This window comes from Rousettus aegyptiacus, unplaced genomic scaffold, assembly GCF_014176215.1.
Source record: "Rousettus aegyptiacus isolate mRouAeg1 unplaced genomic scaffold, mRouAeg1.p scaffold_m13_p_3, whole genome shotgun sequence".
Classification (NCBI taxonomy): Eukaryota; Metazoa; Chordata; class Mammalia; order Chiroptera; family Pteropodidae; genus Rousettus; species Rousettus aegyptiacus.
In genome coordinates, this window is record NW_023416306.1 from 477,354 (window position 1) to 494,282 (window position 16,929).

Genomic DNA, 16,929 nt, shown 5'->3' on the forward strand with positions numbered 1-16,929 from the left:
TTGAGGGGTGACGGTGCCATCACACGGAGGTCCCGGATGAGCGGCCACCCCGGGGGCTTGGCTTTCTCAGAGGTGAAACGGTGTCACCAGGACTCATTCAGGGCGCAGCCCTGAATCTTAGGGTCATCGGTTGTGGGCACGATGCCTCAAGGGCCTCCCATGAGATGCCAACTCCGGGAGGAGGTTCCGGAGGGTCAGCGTGAACCTTGACAGCAGGTGGCCTGTGGACGCTGCCAGCGTCAGTGGAAGGTTTTGCCCATGAAGAGGTGGTGGCTGACTCAGCGGTCGGTGCTCCCAGACTGGGCTGCGGTGCTGTTGGGAGGGGAGCAGGTGAAGATGCTGGTGGTCACTCGATCCACCTGTTCAACGCTCCCCTCAGACCGCAGGTTACTTCCCCCTTTGGGAGACGGATGCCCATCGACCCTCTGGGAGTCTGGGCTCACTAAACGGGTAGGTGGGGGATCTCGGAGAAAGGGGGCGCCTCCCAAGGGCCTGGACACAAGGGCACAGGCTCAGGGACCCCCGAATTTGGACTCCGAGGCACGGGTTGCTTTACAGCAGGAGGTGACCGAGTGTGGCCCCGGTGCCGCCAATGGGACAGAGACTCACCTCCGACCTGGAGGGTGAAGACAAGGGGTGAGCAGGGGCCCTGAAGCCCTTGGAGGCGTCACCGGCCACTGGGAGGACATCGAGGAGGGTGGCTGGGGGTCTAGGGTGTTTGCGGGGCTTACGTCTGTGACCTTCCTTTTCCAGGGTCCTGGCTCTTTGGGAGAACAGTGGAAACCAGGAGGTTTGGGGTGTTGTACAGGGAGCTTCACTGGCCGGACTTGAAAATAAAGAATGTTAGCGATTTTCTCCCAGGTGATTCATCTATGGCGCGAGCACCTGCTTCGTCAGGTTGAGGGGCCGTGGAGGGCACAGTCCCCACGGAGTGCTCCAGCAATTTGCCAAGAGATAGGGTTTGTTCGTTTTGTTTTTTATTATCTAGAATCCCTAGAGCTTGTTAATATTTATTAAAAAATTGTTTTAATTGAGGTAACATTGGTTAACAAGATTTCATAAATTTCTGGTGTACAATACGGCATCGGCACCTGTCTACTCCAATGGGTGCTCACCAACCAGGTCTGGCGTCCCGCGTCACCTGGCATGTGACCCTTTCACCCATTCGCTGCGCCGAGCAGGAACCGATTTCCAGGGGAGAAGACTCGAAGCCTGAGTCGTGAGGTTTGCCCAACTCTGCGGACTCAATATGGTTAAATCGTCCGAGTGGACTTTGATTTATACACTTTTCTCGGAGTATGTTACATTAAACAACAGTAACCTTTCACAACACCGGTCAAAAATGATACAGTTCTTGGGGATAAATCTAACAAAAATGAGTGAGACCTGCATGCGGATTGCCACGCTCTAATGAGAGAGGCCTCAGTGAGTGCGCAGCAGGCCAGGACCCCGCCCCGCAAACCCGCCTGCGAGCCCCTGCAATCCCAATGAACCTTCCAAGGCGTTTCAGAGGATTCGACAAAGTCAAGTTCTAAAGGAAAAAGCCCAAGAAGAGCCCAAGAAGTGACTCTTTGAGAAAACTGATGTCCTACCAGCTGCCATGACCCGTGCAGACATAACAGCTGGGAGCCCAGACACCTCGATGATAACAGAATGAAAATTAGAGCCTCTGAAAGAGAAGGAACTGCGTCATGAATAAATCATACAGTGAAACTTAAAAATCAAAATATAACAGCGTGTGGTATCCAGTGTTATGCAAAATGACAGTTAAGGTACTTGGTAAGCAAGCTCTTAGCCTGGAGAAGGCTGGATTGGGGCTCAGGCCACCAGAAGTCCTTGAGCTGTCCAGACGAGGGTGTAAGGCCAGTTAAGTTAGGTGTTCACAGTATAACTGGCGACCTGTTAAGGAGAAAAATGGAATGCTCGCATTGGATGGAACCACCACCCCATAAAAGCAAGGAAAAAAAAAAAAAGAACTACAGAAAAAAATAAGACAACTAAGACAAAAAAAAAAAGTCATGAAAGTAACTTCAAATCTCGGTGTGAGCCTCTGTCACACACGCCCATCTAAAGGGACGGGACAGCGGGGCTGGACGCAGCCCTCCAATGCAGGCTCCTTTGTCACCTATTCGCCTCAGAGGGTGGGACTCCTTCCCGCAGACGCCCAGCAAGTGGGGTGTGGGTGGACGGAGCTGAGCTGACACAGTCCTGGGCTCCCAGACCTGGCTGACCCCCGCCCCAACCCCCAGGGAGCCGGCGCTCTGAGGACAGCCCTGTACCGCCCTTGCTGCCTGAGCCCCGAGGCTGCGGCTGCGTGCCTGGCCAGCTGCTTCCCTCTGTCCCCGAAATTCCTTCCAGGCACTAGGGCCCAACTCCCTGCCCTCCACCAGACCTCAGCCCCAAGGGAGAGACGGGATGGCAGGACCCTTGGAGAGCCGGCCTGCCAGGGCCTGCGAGGGCTCTAGGGACACCAGCCCCAGTGGTCCCAAGGTCTTTGGAGGGCGGGGGTCGAGCCAAGTTCTAGATGTTGGGTTGCGCACAGCCTCCCTCGGGGTACCCTCGGCACCTGCCCATGCGCACGCCGTGCGCTCCACACCTGCGCCGGCGACCCGAGCTCCTGGCACGTTCCACTTCACCTCATCGGCGCCCCCACCCCGACCGCCCCCCTTTTAGGACTGGTTGTTGTCGGCGTACTTGTCTGTGCACCTGTTTGCCTCCGGAAGCCTAGCGCCCCTCTCAGGCAGGCCAGGCACGCGGTGAGGACCGCCGGGGGACGCGGGACCCGCCCCCGCCACCACCGCAGCTCAGGCTGACCAGCTCGGCCACCGGGCGGCAGCACTGAGTCGCCTTGTGTGCGTGTCTGCGGAAACGGATGGATGGGGTCAGATTTGGCGGAGCCAGGAGCCACCGCGCAAAAGGCGACTGGGGAGGGTCGAGGTAGCAGGGGTGCGACCCCCACCCCAGGCTGGGGAAGCAATGAGGCCAGGGCTCTGCATCTCTGCAGCTGAATCGAAGAGATCCCCTCTCAGACGCCTCCCCCCCCCACTTCAGAGCGCTAGAGCAGGTCGGTGGCCAGGACAGGGGGATCAGGCAGGTCAGGGCTCCCCACCTGGGCCACCTCCTACCACTGCCACCCGAGGGAGTCCCCATTTCCAGAGCATTTAGACAATTGCCTGGACCTGCTGGGTGGGTGGACACACCCACCAACACTGTTGCCTTGTGTGTGTGTGTGTGGGGGGGGTGCCTCCCGGCCCTAAAATACCCAGGCAGTCCCCACGATCCACAGGGCTGGAGACGCAAGGAGGCCTTTGGGCCCCCAGAGTGAGCAGATGTGCAAGGGGGTGGGCTAGTGCAAGGGCACTGTAGGCAGCCCAGAGCCATGGTCACATTCAGCTCTGCAGGAGACCAGCTGTGTGACCCTGGGGGGGCTATTCACCCTCTGAGACCACGGGAACAGACTGCCCACCTCCCGCGGTGCCCGCGAGGTGGGGCGCTCCATAGGCACTGAGGAATGCAGGATGTATCAGGGACCGGAGGTGGCAGGTTGGGGGCGCTGGGGCGGGGGAGGGGGACTGGAACTGTGAACCAGCTGGGGCTCCATAGACAGATTTATTATGGGCCTCAGGGGCCTGAGGCAAATCCATCGGGCCACTCTCCAGTACTGCCACCAAATGTCCCGTCGTGTCCAGCTGCGCCTATGCTACAAGAGGTTCACTTTGGCCACCACCTGCTTGCAGCCAGTGACAGCGAACTCGCGGCCGGCAACGCTGTAGTAGCTGAGCTGCGCGGCCAGGAGCTCGGCGCGGGCCTGCTCCGGGAAGAAGCCCTCCCCCGCCATCTCCTCCCGGAAGCAGTTGACCACGTCGCGCTTGTCCAGCAGCAGAAAGGGCACGATGGCCGCGGCCTGCCACAGCGGGTGCTCGCGGACCAGGAGCGCCCGCAGGCCCGTGCGCAGCTCCTCGTCGGCCCGGGCGCCGTGGGCGCCGTCAGGGCGCGGGGGCAGCGCGCGGGACGCGTTCTGCAGCACGAAGCGCGTGACCTCCGCGCCGCCGGCGCCGCTGAGCAGCACGTAGATGGCGTTGTGGAAATGGTGGGAGCGCTGCGGCTGCAGGAAACCGTGCAGCTCGTCCAGCAGCGCCGGCGGCATGAGCTCCACCTCGTCCAGCACCAAGAGCGGCGTCTTCTCCTCCGCCTCGGCCTGGGCCACCACGTCCGCCACGCGCCGCGCCAGCTCCTCGCGGCAGTCCTCGGCGGAGCGCGGCTCGGGGCAGTGGTGCCGCGCATCGTACTGCAGCACCAGCGCGCCGTCCTCGAGCACCGCGCGGAAGTGGCGCGCCAGCAGGCGGCCCACGTGGCTCTTGCCCACGCCACTGGGTCCGTGCAGCGCAAGGAGCAGCGGGCGGCTGTGCACGTGCGTGGCCAGGTAGTCCCGCAGCAGCGCCACGATGCGCCCCACGGCCGCCGACTGGCCGAACACGGCGCGCTGCAGCGCCTTCTCCAGCCCGTCGAGGTCGTAGCGCTGCGCGTTATCATCCAGGTTCTCGATGGCGTTGAGCACCTGGAAGCCCACGATGGCCACGAGCAGCAGCAGGCAGCGCTGCGCGCGGCTCTGGCGCTCCGCGCGCGGCCGGTACTTGCGCGAGGTCTCGGGGTACAGCACCACGCGGCTGCGCCGCCGCTTCTTCCGCGGCGTCCTCGCGGGCAGCTCCGCGGGGCCGTCGAAGGTGAAGAACTGCGCCTGGTGCGGATCCGCGCGCGCCGCCCGGGGCCCCGAGTCCGGCCCCGCGCCCGGGGGCAGAAGGCGCCGCTTGCGCAGGAGACACACGCGGCGACGCAGCCGCACCACGGCTCGCACCGGCGCGATCACGCTCGCGCCGGGGGCCGCGGCCGCGGGCTGCGGGCTGGGCTGGCCGCGCTCCATGGCGCAGGGGAGGCGCTCGGCATGCAGGTCGCCCTCCCTGCAACGGGAAAACGGAGAGGCTCTCCACACTTCCGCACGGCCGACTGGGACCCTTCCCCGGGGTGAACTCATCCTCCTGGGAGGGCCGGGCCAGGACCTGGTCCGGCCGCAACCGGAGCGTGGCCCCTCCAACTAGGAAACAGCTCCCCGCGGGGCCCCATGCAAATCTCTCAGGGCGGCCCATAAACAGCCGCGGGCCCTGAGGAAGTCGCAGGGGGGCGGGGAGGGATCTCAGTTTATCGGGCGGCCTCTGGCCTCCGGCCTCCGGGCTTCCTGGAGGAGGAGTCGGTGCCGACTAGGCTCCGATTAGGGTTGAAAAAAGGTCAAGGCCGGCCCCTGCCCCTCCCCCACCCGCAGCTCCGACTGCCGGTCGCCAGGGGCCCTCACGCTCCAAGTGGGAGCCAGAGGAAGCAGAGGCCGGGGCACCCCTGGAGTTGGGACGCCCCATACACTAAGGAACACTTCGGGGTGGGGTCTGTCTGGAACTTACGCTTTTGAGAATGGGCCCCAGCCCTGTGCTCAGGCTGAGCCCCCACCCCCCAAGACTGGGGTCCTCCCAACACCCTTCCATCGACCACTCTGCTGGAAGGGAAGCCGGTGGGGGGGGGGTGGGAAGATGGATAGAAAGACGAGAGCAGGAGGGAAGAGCAACGGGGGAGACAGATGGAGAGATGGGGTGCATGCCCCTGGCCCCCAAACCACCCCCATACCTGCAGCTGTGTCACAGCAGCCCCCTGCCTGGGCACTTGGCCTGTGACCCAGGAAGCAAAAAACCCCGCTGGGGTCAGGGGGCCGGCTGGGCCAGCTTGGGCCTGGCGGGCAGCAGCACCTGCGGGTCCCCAGGGAGCGTCCGGAGCGGAGGAAGCCGGGGAGGTTTCCGCTTCTATGCAAAGGAAGTGAGTCAGGGGTGCGGCGAGGGCGGGACTTGGGCTGGACGGAGGCGCCAGACGGGGAGGTCTGACTGGGCCAGCCAGGCCCCTGGCCAGCGGGTCACCTACGCTCCTGACCCCTGCGGTCCTCGCGGGTAGCTCCGGGCCCAGGAGCCCTGGTGAGGCTCAAGGCTTCCCCTCCCCCAGTCAGGGCTCATGGGCCTTGCGCCTCATCTGCCTCCACAGACCCCCGCCAACCCCAGGGACAGCCCCTCACCTGAGTCCACAGGAGCAGCGCGTCAGGCAGGGCCCCACGCCCAGCTGGTGTCCCCGCATTCCTCCCTATTCTCTCCCCACTCCCTTCCCCTGTCCTGAGCCCAGTCTGGAGCCCCCAGACCAGGGCTCATGTCCTTTCTCCTCCCCAACTCTGTGGGGGGTGGGGTGGACACCATCCCCTTCCTCTTCCCCTGTGCCCCAGCCTGGAGCCCTGAGGACAGGGCAGCACAGCCAGAGACAAAGTTCTCGCACTGGGGACAGATCCCCACAGGCTGAGTCCTGGCGGGAGAGCAAATTTACAAAGAACCTGGGCCGAGCCCGCAGAGGCAGGCTCTGGCCTTCCCTGGCCACCAGCTTCCTGGGCCCGGCCCCGCCCCTCTCCACCTGCCTGGACCCTCACTCCTCCCATTCTGGCCCAGGGAGCTGGCCCCTGCCAGGCCCAAGCCTGTCCCAGCCCCCCTGACGCATGGGCTTGTCAACAGTGACACCTCAAAACAGCCGGGGCACTGCACCCCTGCGACCTGCAGGCCAGGCAGTCCTGAGTCCCTTGGCTCCAGGGTCCTACCCTGGAGTGTGTCCCCCGCAGTCCCTGCTTCTCTCCCCCCCTCCCCGTGCCTGCACGAGATGTCCATCGTGGGCGCCGGGCTCCCCATTCTCTCCAGACCGTAGTGACACGTGGGCATTCCTATCTGTCCATCCAGCGAGTGCCCTCTGCCACCACCCCCTTGTCCCACAACCCTGCTCCCAGGGCTGAGAAGCCACTGCTCCACTGAACCCTCTCCAGCAGCAGGGCCTTGCTCCCCAGGACCTGCTGACCCTTCTCTGTACAGGGCCAGGTGCTTGGGGACCCCTCCAGCCCCTTGCCCATGTGGGCTGATGGTGCGTTCAGCCCTGGTTCCAGGGCAGGACACATTCCTTCTGGGCCCTGCCTGTACCCCACGACCGTGGCATAGAGGGCAGGGGTCGGGCAGGCCTGTCCCAATGGCTGGCAGCTTCTGCTGGGGGCTGATCTGCCAAACTCCCTGGGGTCCAGAGCCCCAGCCCGGGTGAAGAGGGGGCTCCAGCGCAGGGCAGCAGGAGTCAAGAGTGAAGCTGAGCCCCGGGCTAAGGCCAAACCTCTGGCACTTCCTCCCATGTCCAGAGACGAAGGGCCCCTGGACCACCCACCACACCCTGCCGGGCTCTGGGAGGCCTCCCTCCCACCTCCAGCCCAGGTCCACTGTCTCGTCCAAGTTGCCGACCTCTTCTCTGTAGATCCTTCCCCTGGCTGCTCCCCACCCCAGCCCCGAACAGCAGCCCGGTTTCCCGAACGCACTCCAGAATTCCCCCGTGGATGCCCACCGTCGGAGCCTCCCTCCTCTCCGACAGCTTGCTCAGGGTCACCATCAGCCCCGCAGCCCCGCTCCCGTCCCGTCTCAGGGGTTCTGCGTCACAGCTCTGCAGCTGGCCACCTCCAACAACGTCCCCCAGGCTCAGCCACTCTCCCACCGTCCCCCCTAGACCTCGCTACCAACAGCTGCAGCCCGCCACACCCCTGTCCTGTCCTCTCCCGCACGGGTCCAGCCCCGCCCCCCGCCGCCCCCCCCCCCCCCGGTCTGGGCTTCAGGAGTCCGGCTGCACTGACCCGTCTCTGTCCATTTTGGCCACAACTCAGGTGAACCCTGCAGGGCCTGCTGCCGAGTACCCCCTTCCCCTCCCTCAGTCCCTGCTCCACGGCCCTCTGCTTCCCGGGGAAAATGCCCGCAGCCTGAAGGGGACCCCGAGTGTCTGCACCTACAGACCTTCCTCCTCCCTGAGGCCGTCCCTGCTGCCTTGAGGGCCCCCGGTCGTGCCCTGGCCCTGCCCCCTCTGGCCCGCTCAGTGCCACGGCCCACCCCCATGCTCACCCCGGCCACTTCTGTCAGTGCACTGAGATGTGTTTTCTGTCTTCAAAGAAATAAAAGCTGCTCCTAACCCGCCCCCTTCTTGGCTCTCCGCAGTCCCCTCTGCAGCTGTCCTCAGACCCTCCCCCACACCTGCAGGGCTGCACCTGCCCCGTCACAGCCACCTCCAGAGCCCGAGGAGCATGTCACCACTGGTGAGGGCCAGTGAGGCAGCTAGACTGGTGGCCTTGAGCAGCTCTGACGACCTTGTCCTGGGCAAGGCTGGGCATGGAGACTGCAGCCCAAAGATGGACACGCCCTTAAGGAGGCACCTGCCCGCGGAACGCCCCGCCCCAGGCACTCCCCTCTGCACGCACCCCCCCCCACCCCGCAAGGCAGAGGCAGCTCAGCTCCTGGCCTTAGCCAACGTCTTTTATTCACACTGTGCGCAACCGCTGCCCCTCATGTGGCAGAGGCAGAGCAGCCGAGCAAGGGCACACCACTCCATGGGTAAACTGAGGCAGGGGGTGGGAACCACATACCCCTTGGTCACACTGCGACCTGAGGTGCTGTCAGCTGAGGGAGGGGCAGCTCCCTGCCAGGTCACAGAGGACTGTCCACTATCGAACACTTGGCAGGTCCTCAGAGGGAGCCAGGCTGACCCAGCAATGTCACCCATCGGAGCCAACACGGCCAGCCCTGCCCACTTCCCCTCAGGCTCCGGTGCCCCTGCCCCCTCCCCTTGGACAACAGAGAGCTTCCTCCTAACCCCACTCACTGCCGCTGTTTGCCCCACAGCGGGGCAGGAGCGAGCCCGCCCCAGCTCCGGGGCGAGGGCCTGGCGGACCGGGGACGAGGGGGCACCCAGCAGAGGCTAGGCTGCATGGACCCCGCCTGGAGACACCGGGGCTGTTCTCCCAGAGGTGCACACCGCAGGATCTGGGGCGGGGCGGGGCTCAGCCCATCGCTGTCCCCGTTAGCACCGGCCTGTCCCAGGAGACACAAGGCCCTGCAGCTTCAGTCCACGGTGCCCATCCTCCCGGCTGCCCAGGGCCACGTCTGCAGGTGCCAGGGCGCGCGTCAGAGGCCAGCCGGGGCGGGCGCAGCTGGCACGGGCAGCTCCAGGGCCGGGCTCCCGGCAGCCTGGGCGGGGCTGGGCTTCCGCTGGTCCAGCTGCTCCAGTCTCTCGCCGAGCTGGGAGTAAAGCTCCTTCACGGCCTCTCCGCTCTGTGGGGAAAGCCCGTGGTCGGGGAGGACAGGCCCCACGGCCACTCCGAGCGCCCCACACTGACGGGGAGCGGCCGGCACGTGCGTGCCCGGGCACCCACCTGGCCGGTGGGCTCCAGCGCCTTCTGCAGGGCCTGCAGCTTGGCCGGCGCCACGCGGTGGTGCAGGTGCAGGAGCAGCCGCAGTGCGTGACGCTGCACGTTCTCCTTCCTGGAAGAGGCCACAGGTGCCGCAGGCCGAGCCCCCCCCCCGCCCCCTGCCCAGCCCGCGCCTGTCCGTCCGCCCAAGTACCTGGGGGCGGCGGTGAGGAGGAAGCCGTCAAAAAGGCCGCTGCAGAAGTCCTCCACGGCGAACTCGTCAGCCAGCAGCGCCAGCGTCCCCGTGAGCAGGTGGAGAAAGATGTCCCCGAAGGCCAGGTCGCCGAAGGTCTCCACTGTGGGCACAGCCGGTGTCACTCATCGCCACCCACAGCCCTGCCTGGGGCCAGCCCTGCGCCCCCGCCAGAGCTGCGGGGTGACTGCAAGATGGCACTTCCGAGGACTCTTCCTGAGCTAGAACTGGGGCCAGGGGTGGGGCCCGCAGGGGGGCCGGGGGCGCCTGGGCCTCGGCGGTGTGGCAGGGAGGGGGTGGAGGCCCATCACACACACAGCCTGAACGAACCAGTACCTCGAGGACCAGACACCGGTGGCCCCCTCTGCCGTTCCCGGGGGACGGCAGCAGAGAAAAACTGTCCTTCTTGTGAAACCACAGACAACGGCCTCGAGAGAGGCTGCACGAGCAAACTCGCCCACGACCCGCCCTGACGACCAGGGCCGGGGGCCAGCAGAGGGCGGCTGGCCGCACGGGGCACGCGCCTGGCCACACGCCTGGCCACGATGGCTGTGGCGTCTGTTCCAGAAACGCCGATAGAGCCGGCTGTTGCCACCGGAGCCCGCGAAGCTGACTGTCCCGGGGACAATGCGCCACCGAGGCACCGGGGAAGGGGGTACTCTGTCACGGCTCCGACCACGGGCACAGTGCTAGCGATCCCCCGACAGGGAGCAAACACCCGGTCCCCCCGACGAACTCCTCGAAAGAGAGCCGCGAGGCGGCAGGAGACGCGGGGTGGCGTGAGGCCCCTGTCAGAGCCCGGACTGGGCAGACCAGCCGCCCTGAACGAGAGTGCGGCAAGCAGAGCGAGGCGGCCTCACCGGGACGGCCCTGACAGTCGGGGGCTAGAGCCGCAGTCTTCGGGAACTTCCTTTGCCACGGACACACCTGCTACATCATTCGCGGCTGGCGTGCCGGGGGCACGGGACTTGCGTGTGAACCGCCACTGGGGCGACAGGTGGCCACACGCGTCTCCGTGGAGGTGGGCAGAGGGCGTGGGGCGCTGCGCACTGTGCTTGTGCTTCTGACCTCGTGAAGCTCCCACAGTGCGGCGAACACGTCAGCGAAGGGACGTGACAAAACCGACAGCTGCTCTCACTCAGTCTGACGGCCGAGGACACACGAGCGAGCGCCCTGCCCCCCACCCGGCCGGGACTCAGACCTGCACCCGCCTGGGGCTGCAGCGCAGCCGGGACGCGGACCCGCCTGCTGCGGCAGGACACCCGTCTCGGCAGGACACCCGTCTCCGGCCCACAGGAGAGACAGAAACCAAAGCACCGAGAGGAGCAGGAGGCCGAGGCAGGCCCGCGGCATCTGTAACTGAGCCTGGATGTGCCCGAACGCGGGCAGAGCGCTGGCCCAGGGGCCCGTCCGCGTCCCGGCCGGGAGCCGTCCCTGTGACGCCTGCGGCAGGCCCGCGGTGGGAGATGACCCTGCACGACCTAGCGGCCCCCCGCGGCACCCCTGGGTCCTTCAGAAAGGGCGTGGGTGAGGGCGGGCCAGAGTCTGACAGATCCCATGGAAGAAGCTGTGTGTGTGTGGGGGGACTGGGCCCACCGCCAGGGGCGGGGGGCGGGGGGCGGGAGACAAACGCCCTGCCCATGCCTCCCTGCAGCCCGGCGCGCACTGCCCTCCAGGGCGGGAAGACAACGGGCTCGAGTTGCTGGGTCGGCGGTGCAGGGCGGAAGTTAACAGCCACAGCAGGCGGCTTTCTCCACGCGGAGATGCCGAGAAAACGGCGCTTCGTCAGCCGACCCGTCGATGACCGAGAAACACACTTGGCACGAGACGTGCGGCACCTCTGCAGAAGCCTCAGCACCCCGACGCGGCCTGGGCCAGCAGAGGCCGTGGGCCCCCGTGCGCGGTGGGTCGGCCGGGCTCCCAGGAGCCCCTTCTCCGCGGCTCGACCCGCGGCTGACCCACGAAGGCGCCCACTCAGACCTCCCCACTTCCTGGCGCACACGGGGGAGCGTCACCACCTCCCAGGGGCGCTCCGGGCGTCCGAGGACCGGAGCGGCTGCACGCCCCTCACCAGGCAGGACTAAACTAGGCTGGCTCCCCCACGACCGGACAGGGATGTCAGCCGGCGGCGGCGGCAGCAGAGGGCGCCTCGGCCTCCGCGCCGAGGCAGCCCGGGGCCGGCAGCGACTCACCGAGCCCCGGCAGCAGGCGCAGCAGCGCGTTCCTGTTCCTCTGCTTGGCGACGTGCAGCACGTAGTACAGCCCCACCTCGCAGGCCATGCGCTGCTCCTGCAGGAACCTGCAGGGCGAGGGTGCTCAGCCCGGCGGCCCGGCGGCCGCGCGATTCCCAGGGGAGCCCGAGGGGCGGCCCCGCCCCACAGCCGTACTTGGTGAAGCTCTCCGGAAGCGTGCTGGGGTAGGTGGCCGGGGCCCTCTCCTCAGCAGGCAGCTTCTGGTCCACGTTGAAAGCATGGTCGTCCACCACGAAGGACATGAGCGTGGGCAGGAACCTGGTGACGAGCCCCACCTCCTAGGGCGGGGGCCAGAGCTCGTCCACACGGCCCCACCCGTCCCTGGCCCGTGCTCCCCCCGCCATGCCCACCCCACAGCCCCTCACAGGGAAGGGGTGGCGAGGTGCCCATCTCGTCTGTTACCATCTTGGGCTCCTTGAAGACCTGGCTGTCGATCATGTCCCAGGCCCCCTGGCCCAGCGCCAGCAGCCTGAGCAGCAGCAGGAGATCGGGGCTGTCCTACAGGGGAATGGGGCCTCAGCGCCTGCTCACCGGGGCCTCGCTCCCCCGACCTGCTCGCTGCAGGACCCTGCTACCGTGCCTCACGCACAGGCTCCACGCGCCTCGCAGGCGTGGGGTGCTGTGCTCAGCAGGGCGGCACGGCCCCAGCCACCAGCGGGCCACCACCCCGTGCCCACCCGGAAGGCAGCACGGCAGCCGCGCGCACGCACCCTGGGCAGCGTCTCCTGGCCGACCAGCTCCTGCAGGTGCCTGACCGCGCTCAGCGACAGGGTGTTGATGGCGAACGGGTCACACAGGATCATGGACAGATCCCTGCAAGGAGGAGCCCATCAGCACTAACCTGGGACGGTCCTGGCCCGCAGGGGGCAGCCACGGGCTGGGCTGCCTCAGCCACTGAGCTGAGAGACAGGCCCCCCACGCAGAGCAAGACCACCCACTCTGGACCCCTCACAAAGAGAGGCTCCCAGTTTGAAACCTGCACTTAAATCACTCAGAATACCAAGATGCTAAAAAGCTGCTACTGAAGGTCCTGCTTTGGTTCTGGGAACCTGACCCAGACCTCCCCCTTCCCAAGTCCCACAGCAACAACAGAACTGACCACATGGGCCCCCAGGATGGGGCTCACCGCCCGCCCCTCGGCACGCGGGCCCCGCCCAGGTGTCTGGCATGGACACAAGGTGTCAGGCAGTTCTAAACCGTGCTGGGACAACAGCCATGGGACACGGGCCCCACTGATTCTGCACACGCATCTGGACGCCAATGGACAGGACGCTGGGGGGCTGGGGCGTCTTCACGAGGCCAAGGCTCACCCCAGGACTTGCTCCTGCCCCTTCTTGACTCCGTCAAGGAAGCCCTGCAGCTCCCGGGCCCTCTTGTTGTCCACGAACCGCTCACGGATGCAGGCGTCCAGGCACCAAGTGAACTGCGGGGCAGGCACAGTCAGGACGCAGCCCGAGACCACGCTCTGGCCTGCCCGCCTCTCATGCTGCCCACGCCGGGCAGGGGTCAGGACCACCGCGTCCCTTCGCCGAGGCCCCGCTCCGTGCTGGGACCTGTGCCAGGAACAGGATGTTGCAAAGACCAACAGGCCAAGGGCGTGAGTCCCCACCAGTCCAGCGGTGTGTGACGGTGATGACTGCACCTCCCTGGTGGCCCCACCGAGGGGTGAACCCTGCAGTCTCAGAGCGTGACACTGCATGGCCCTGAGGGGCTGATGCCATCCTGGCTGCACAGCATCCGTGCTGGGGACGAGGGCCGTGCAAAAAGCCTGAGCACGGCGATCGCCACTAAGCAGCCGGAGGGCTCTGGGCAGCGAAGGGCCGGAGGCCTGGCAAGCCCGGAGGCGGCGGGGCCTGCCCGGCTGGAGAGAGACTGATGGAGCAGGGAGGTGAGGAGCGTGGCTGTGTGGACGCCTCCCCCCAACCCGTCCCCAGCCAGCTGGGCGGGGTGGTGCAGGGGCAGGTGCGCACCCGGGGGCCTGGGGGTTGGGCAGAGCCCAGGGGAGAGCGGGAGAGCGAGGGCAGCGGCCCGGGGGAGTCTGGGGGCGCCACCTTGTGGCAGGGGTCCACGCAGCAGATTTCGCCGACGTCCAGGTCGTGCAGGGACATGAGCAGCTCGGCCCGCAGCGTGCAGTAGTGCACGTTGCGCGTGCGCAGGAACAGCGTCCGCAGGAACTGCAGCACCATGTCGTACAGCTTCACGCTCCTGCCCACCATGCGCGTCAGCGTCTGCACCACCTGCACGGCCCAGCCCCGGCGTCACGCCGCCTGCGGCGACGCACGGGCACCAGCGACGCAGCGGCAGCTCGCCGGCACCGCCTGCACCCCTGCGGTCCGCCCCCCCTGCTCTGGGCCGTCTCCTCTCCCCAGGGCCACTCCGTGTGGACGCGGGGCGGGGAGGGTGGTGGCGTTTCTGGTTTCTAAGGGAGTGGAGCCTAAGTCAGAGCCACAGCTTCTCTGCAGGGCCACGGGCCTGTGACCCCAGACTCCACCAATACCCTGGAAGGTCTGGCCACTGCCCGTGCAGTAAGCTGACTCAGGGAAACTCGGGACCAGTGACCGACCCAACAGGTGTCCTTGAGAGCCCCCGCCGAGGACTCTCTAACAGGCCTCACGAAACCCGGTGAGTCCCAGTGACCACAATGCCGACGGCAGCCGACACGTGCCGGCGCTGACCGGGCCTCGCATGCGGGCAAGGTCCTGGCTGAGGCCGCGGCTCGCAGCTCAGCTCTGGCAGCCACGCCACAGCCTGAGGACTGCGGGCGACACAGCAACCTGCTGCAGTGATGCCGCCCACAGGGCAGGAAGGACCTGGACTCCCAAGGGGACCCTGGCTTAGAGTGGAGCATGCAGAAGGGGCAGGACATGGCAGGCAGACCACAGCCTAAGGCCAGGCCACCCCAAGACAGGCTGGAAGGGGAAGAAGGCGGGGAACAGGGACACACTCCTCAGCCTGTTTCAGAAGCGCGCTGCGCCCACCCACTGGGCTAAATGCCATCTCAGAACACAAACTCTAGGGGACAGCTGAATATGACAACAGGATCTGGCCACTCGTCACCATCGCCTCCCTCCCGGGTGCGTGGCTATTCTGGGACCAGCCCAGGTGACCTCAGTGACCGGCCCCCTCACTAAAAAGCCGAAGTCCCCAGGGCAGCTCCAGCCCTCCCACCCTCACCTGGCCCTGCCCACCTGCTTGCTCTCCACTCTGGCCACACCAGACTCCCAGTCACCGGACGCCCCACCTGCCCCTGCTCCAAGCCTGGCGCTTCCCGTCACTCCGACCTCCGCCCCGCCCAGCCCCGCCCCCCTCCTCGGCACCCTCACATCTGTGCAGCCCTTGTCCACCCCTCAAGCTCCTAGGGACCAGCACGTGACATTTGCTGCACGGTGTCCACTCCCTCATGGCACTTTAAGCAACCCCTCTCCCCAGCTGAGGAAAGACGTCCGAGCCTAAACGACGAGGCTGGCCAGGTGCCCACGGCCTCGGGCACGAGCCCACCCCCCGGAGCAGAGACCCTGCACGGCGGCCGCCCCACCTCGCCCTGGCGCCTGGCCTTCGGGGACGGGCTGAAGAAGTTGTGCAGCACGGACAGCTCCGCGCTGAAGAGCGCGCCCTCCTTCTCCAGGATGTACTGCTTCAGCAGCGGGGACACCTCGTCGCCGAACAGCGCCTGGTTGTCCTGCCAGATCTGCCGCTTCACCTCCACGGCACAGGCGCGGTACAGCTCCTTGTCGGCCATCACCAACTTCAGCTTCTTCTCAGGGACCTACAGCACCCACAAGCCGCCTGTGAGTGGCGCCGGCACCCCGGGTCTGCCCTCGACAGGACGAGGCCTCAGCCTCCCTCCGTAGAGGCTCCACCACGGCAGGCGCCTGGGAAACCCCAGGAGCCACAATGACCCCCGCCCAGCAGGCTGCACGTGGGCGCCCTGGGCGCACAGCCCTCGGCCCTCACCTTCGGCAAGTGTTTCATGACGCACATCACCACCGGCTGCAGCGACGGCATCTTCACCAGAGAAAAGCTCTTCTCCAGCAAGTCTTCCAGTTTCTTGTACCTGGAAAAACTCGCACAACTGAGCAGCAGCACAGGACCAAGTCAGAAGCAGCTGCCTGCCTGTCCCCAGGCAGAAAATGGCTAAAGGGACACGTCTCCACCAACAGGCGACATGGGAGACAGGCACCCCCCTTTCGAGTAGGGATGGGTAGCCAAGGGGACAGAGAGTGCTGCTAAGTCACTTCCCAGGCTGAGGGGTTGTGCACCTGTCACGGGCCCACTGACCTTTCCTCTGCCCTCCCCTCGGAGGCAATGGCTGACACACGCTCCAGCAGCTTGTCCCGCAGCTCGTCAAACACCGACTGGTGGAACTCCAACCGCGGTGTCCCATGCAGGTCCAAGAAGGGCAAGGCCGACTGCAGGGAAGGCAGCAGCACGCCATTCTCTGTCTGAGGAAGCAGAGGGTCAGCCTGGGCTCCATTTTGCTTACCTGAGGGGCGACAACGGAAACCTGAGCTGCAGCCAGTCGGGCCAGGCACCCCGGAGGCCCTGAGCACATACAGAGGCGGCTACGACGGTGTCACAGCGGCGCCGGTTGCAATGACAAAAACTGGAAGCCACCCAGATGTCCGTCCAAGGGGCACTAGCCCAGGACACCTGGTTCCTCCCTCCGGGGAACAGGGGGAGAAATCAGCCCACTTCCCACGCGACCCCGCCCCCTGCCAGACTCACGCGCGCGGACGGCCCGGCCTCCGCACCGCACCCCACCTGGAACTGCTCGATGGCCTTGAGCGGCTCCGTGCAGTTGGTGAGCGTTTCCTTCAGGTCCTCGCCGTTGGCCACGCCCAGATCCTGCAGCCCCGCGAACATGGCTGAGGCCCCGGCCCCGGCCCCGGCCCCAGCCCCGGCCCCAGCCCCGGCCCCGGCCCCAGCCCGGCTCGGCGCCCCATCCCCGCCGCGCTCCGCTGGTGCCGCCGCGGCCGCCACAGGACCCCCAGCAGCCCGATCGCCCGGGCCGCGGGGGCCGCCAGAGCTCCTGTCCCCGGCTCCGTCCAGTTCGGCCAGGTCCCGCGCAAAGCGCGGCTTCCCTCCGACCGAAGCCGCCCACTTCCGCCCCGCACAACTTGGTCCGCCCGCCAACACGCCCCCCCGGAAACGCC

General features: G+C 66.4%; 2 protein-coding genes across 2 annotated transcripts; both read right to left on the reverse strand.

The window, feature by feature from the left end:
- Nucleotides 1-3,590: 3,590 nt before the first annotated feature.
- On the reverse strand, nucleotides 3,591-6,040 carry TOR4A (torsin family 4 member A). The gene is made up of 2 exons (XM_016131024.2): nucleotides 5,671-6,040; nucleotides 3,591-4,958 (listed from the first exon to the last, which is right to left on the reverse strand). The coding sequence occupies exon 2, from the start codon at nucleotides 4,919-4,921 to the stop codon at nucleotides 3,701-3,703; it is 1,221 nt and encodes a 406-aa protein (XP_015986510.2). The 5' UTR covers nucleotides 4,922-4,958; nucleotides 5,671-6,040; the 3' UTR covers nucleotides 3,591-3,700.
- Nucleotides 6,041-8,378: 2,338 nt separating this feature from the next.
- Nucleotides 8,379-16,880, reverse strand: NELFB (negative elongation factor complex member B). The gene is made up of 13 exons (XM_016131019.2): nucleotides 16,538-16,880; nucleotides 16,055-16,218; nucleotides 15,731-15,830; nucleotides 15,312-15,542; nucleotides 13,828-14,013; nucleotides 13,087-13,199; nucleotides 12,487-12,589; nucleotides 12,179-12,274; nucleotides 11,912-12,054; nucleotides 11,717-11,823; nucleotides 9,486-9,627; nucleotides 9,296-9,404; nucleotides 8,379-9,194 (listed from the first exon to the last, which is right to left on the reverse strand). The coding sequence occupies exons 1-13, from the start codon at nucleotides 16,637-16,639 to the stop codon at nucleotides 9,048-9,050; spliced, it is 1,743 nt and encodes a 580-aa protein (XP_015986505.1). The 5' UTR covers nucleotides 16,640-16,880; the 3' UTR covers nucleotides 8,379-9,047.
- Nucleotides 16,881-16,929: the final 49 nt, after the last annotated feature.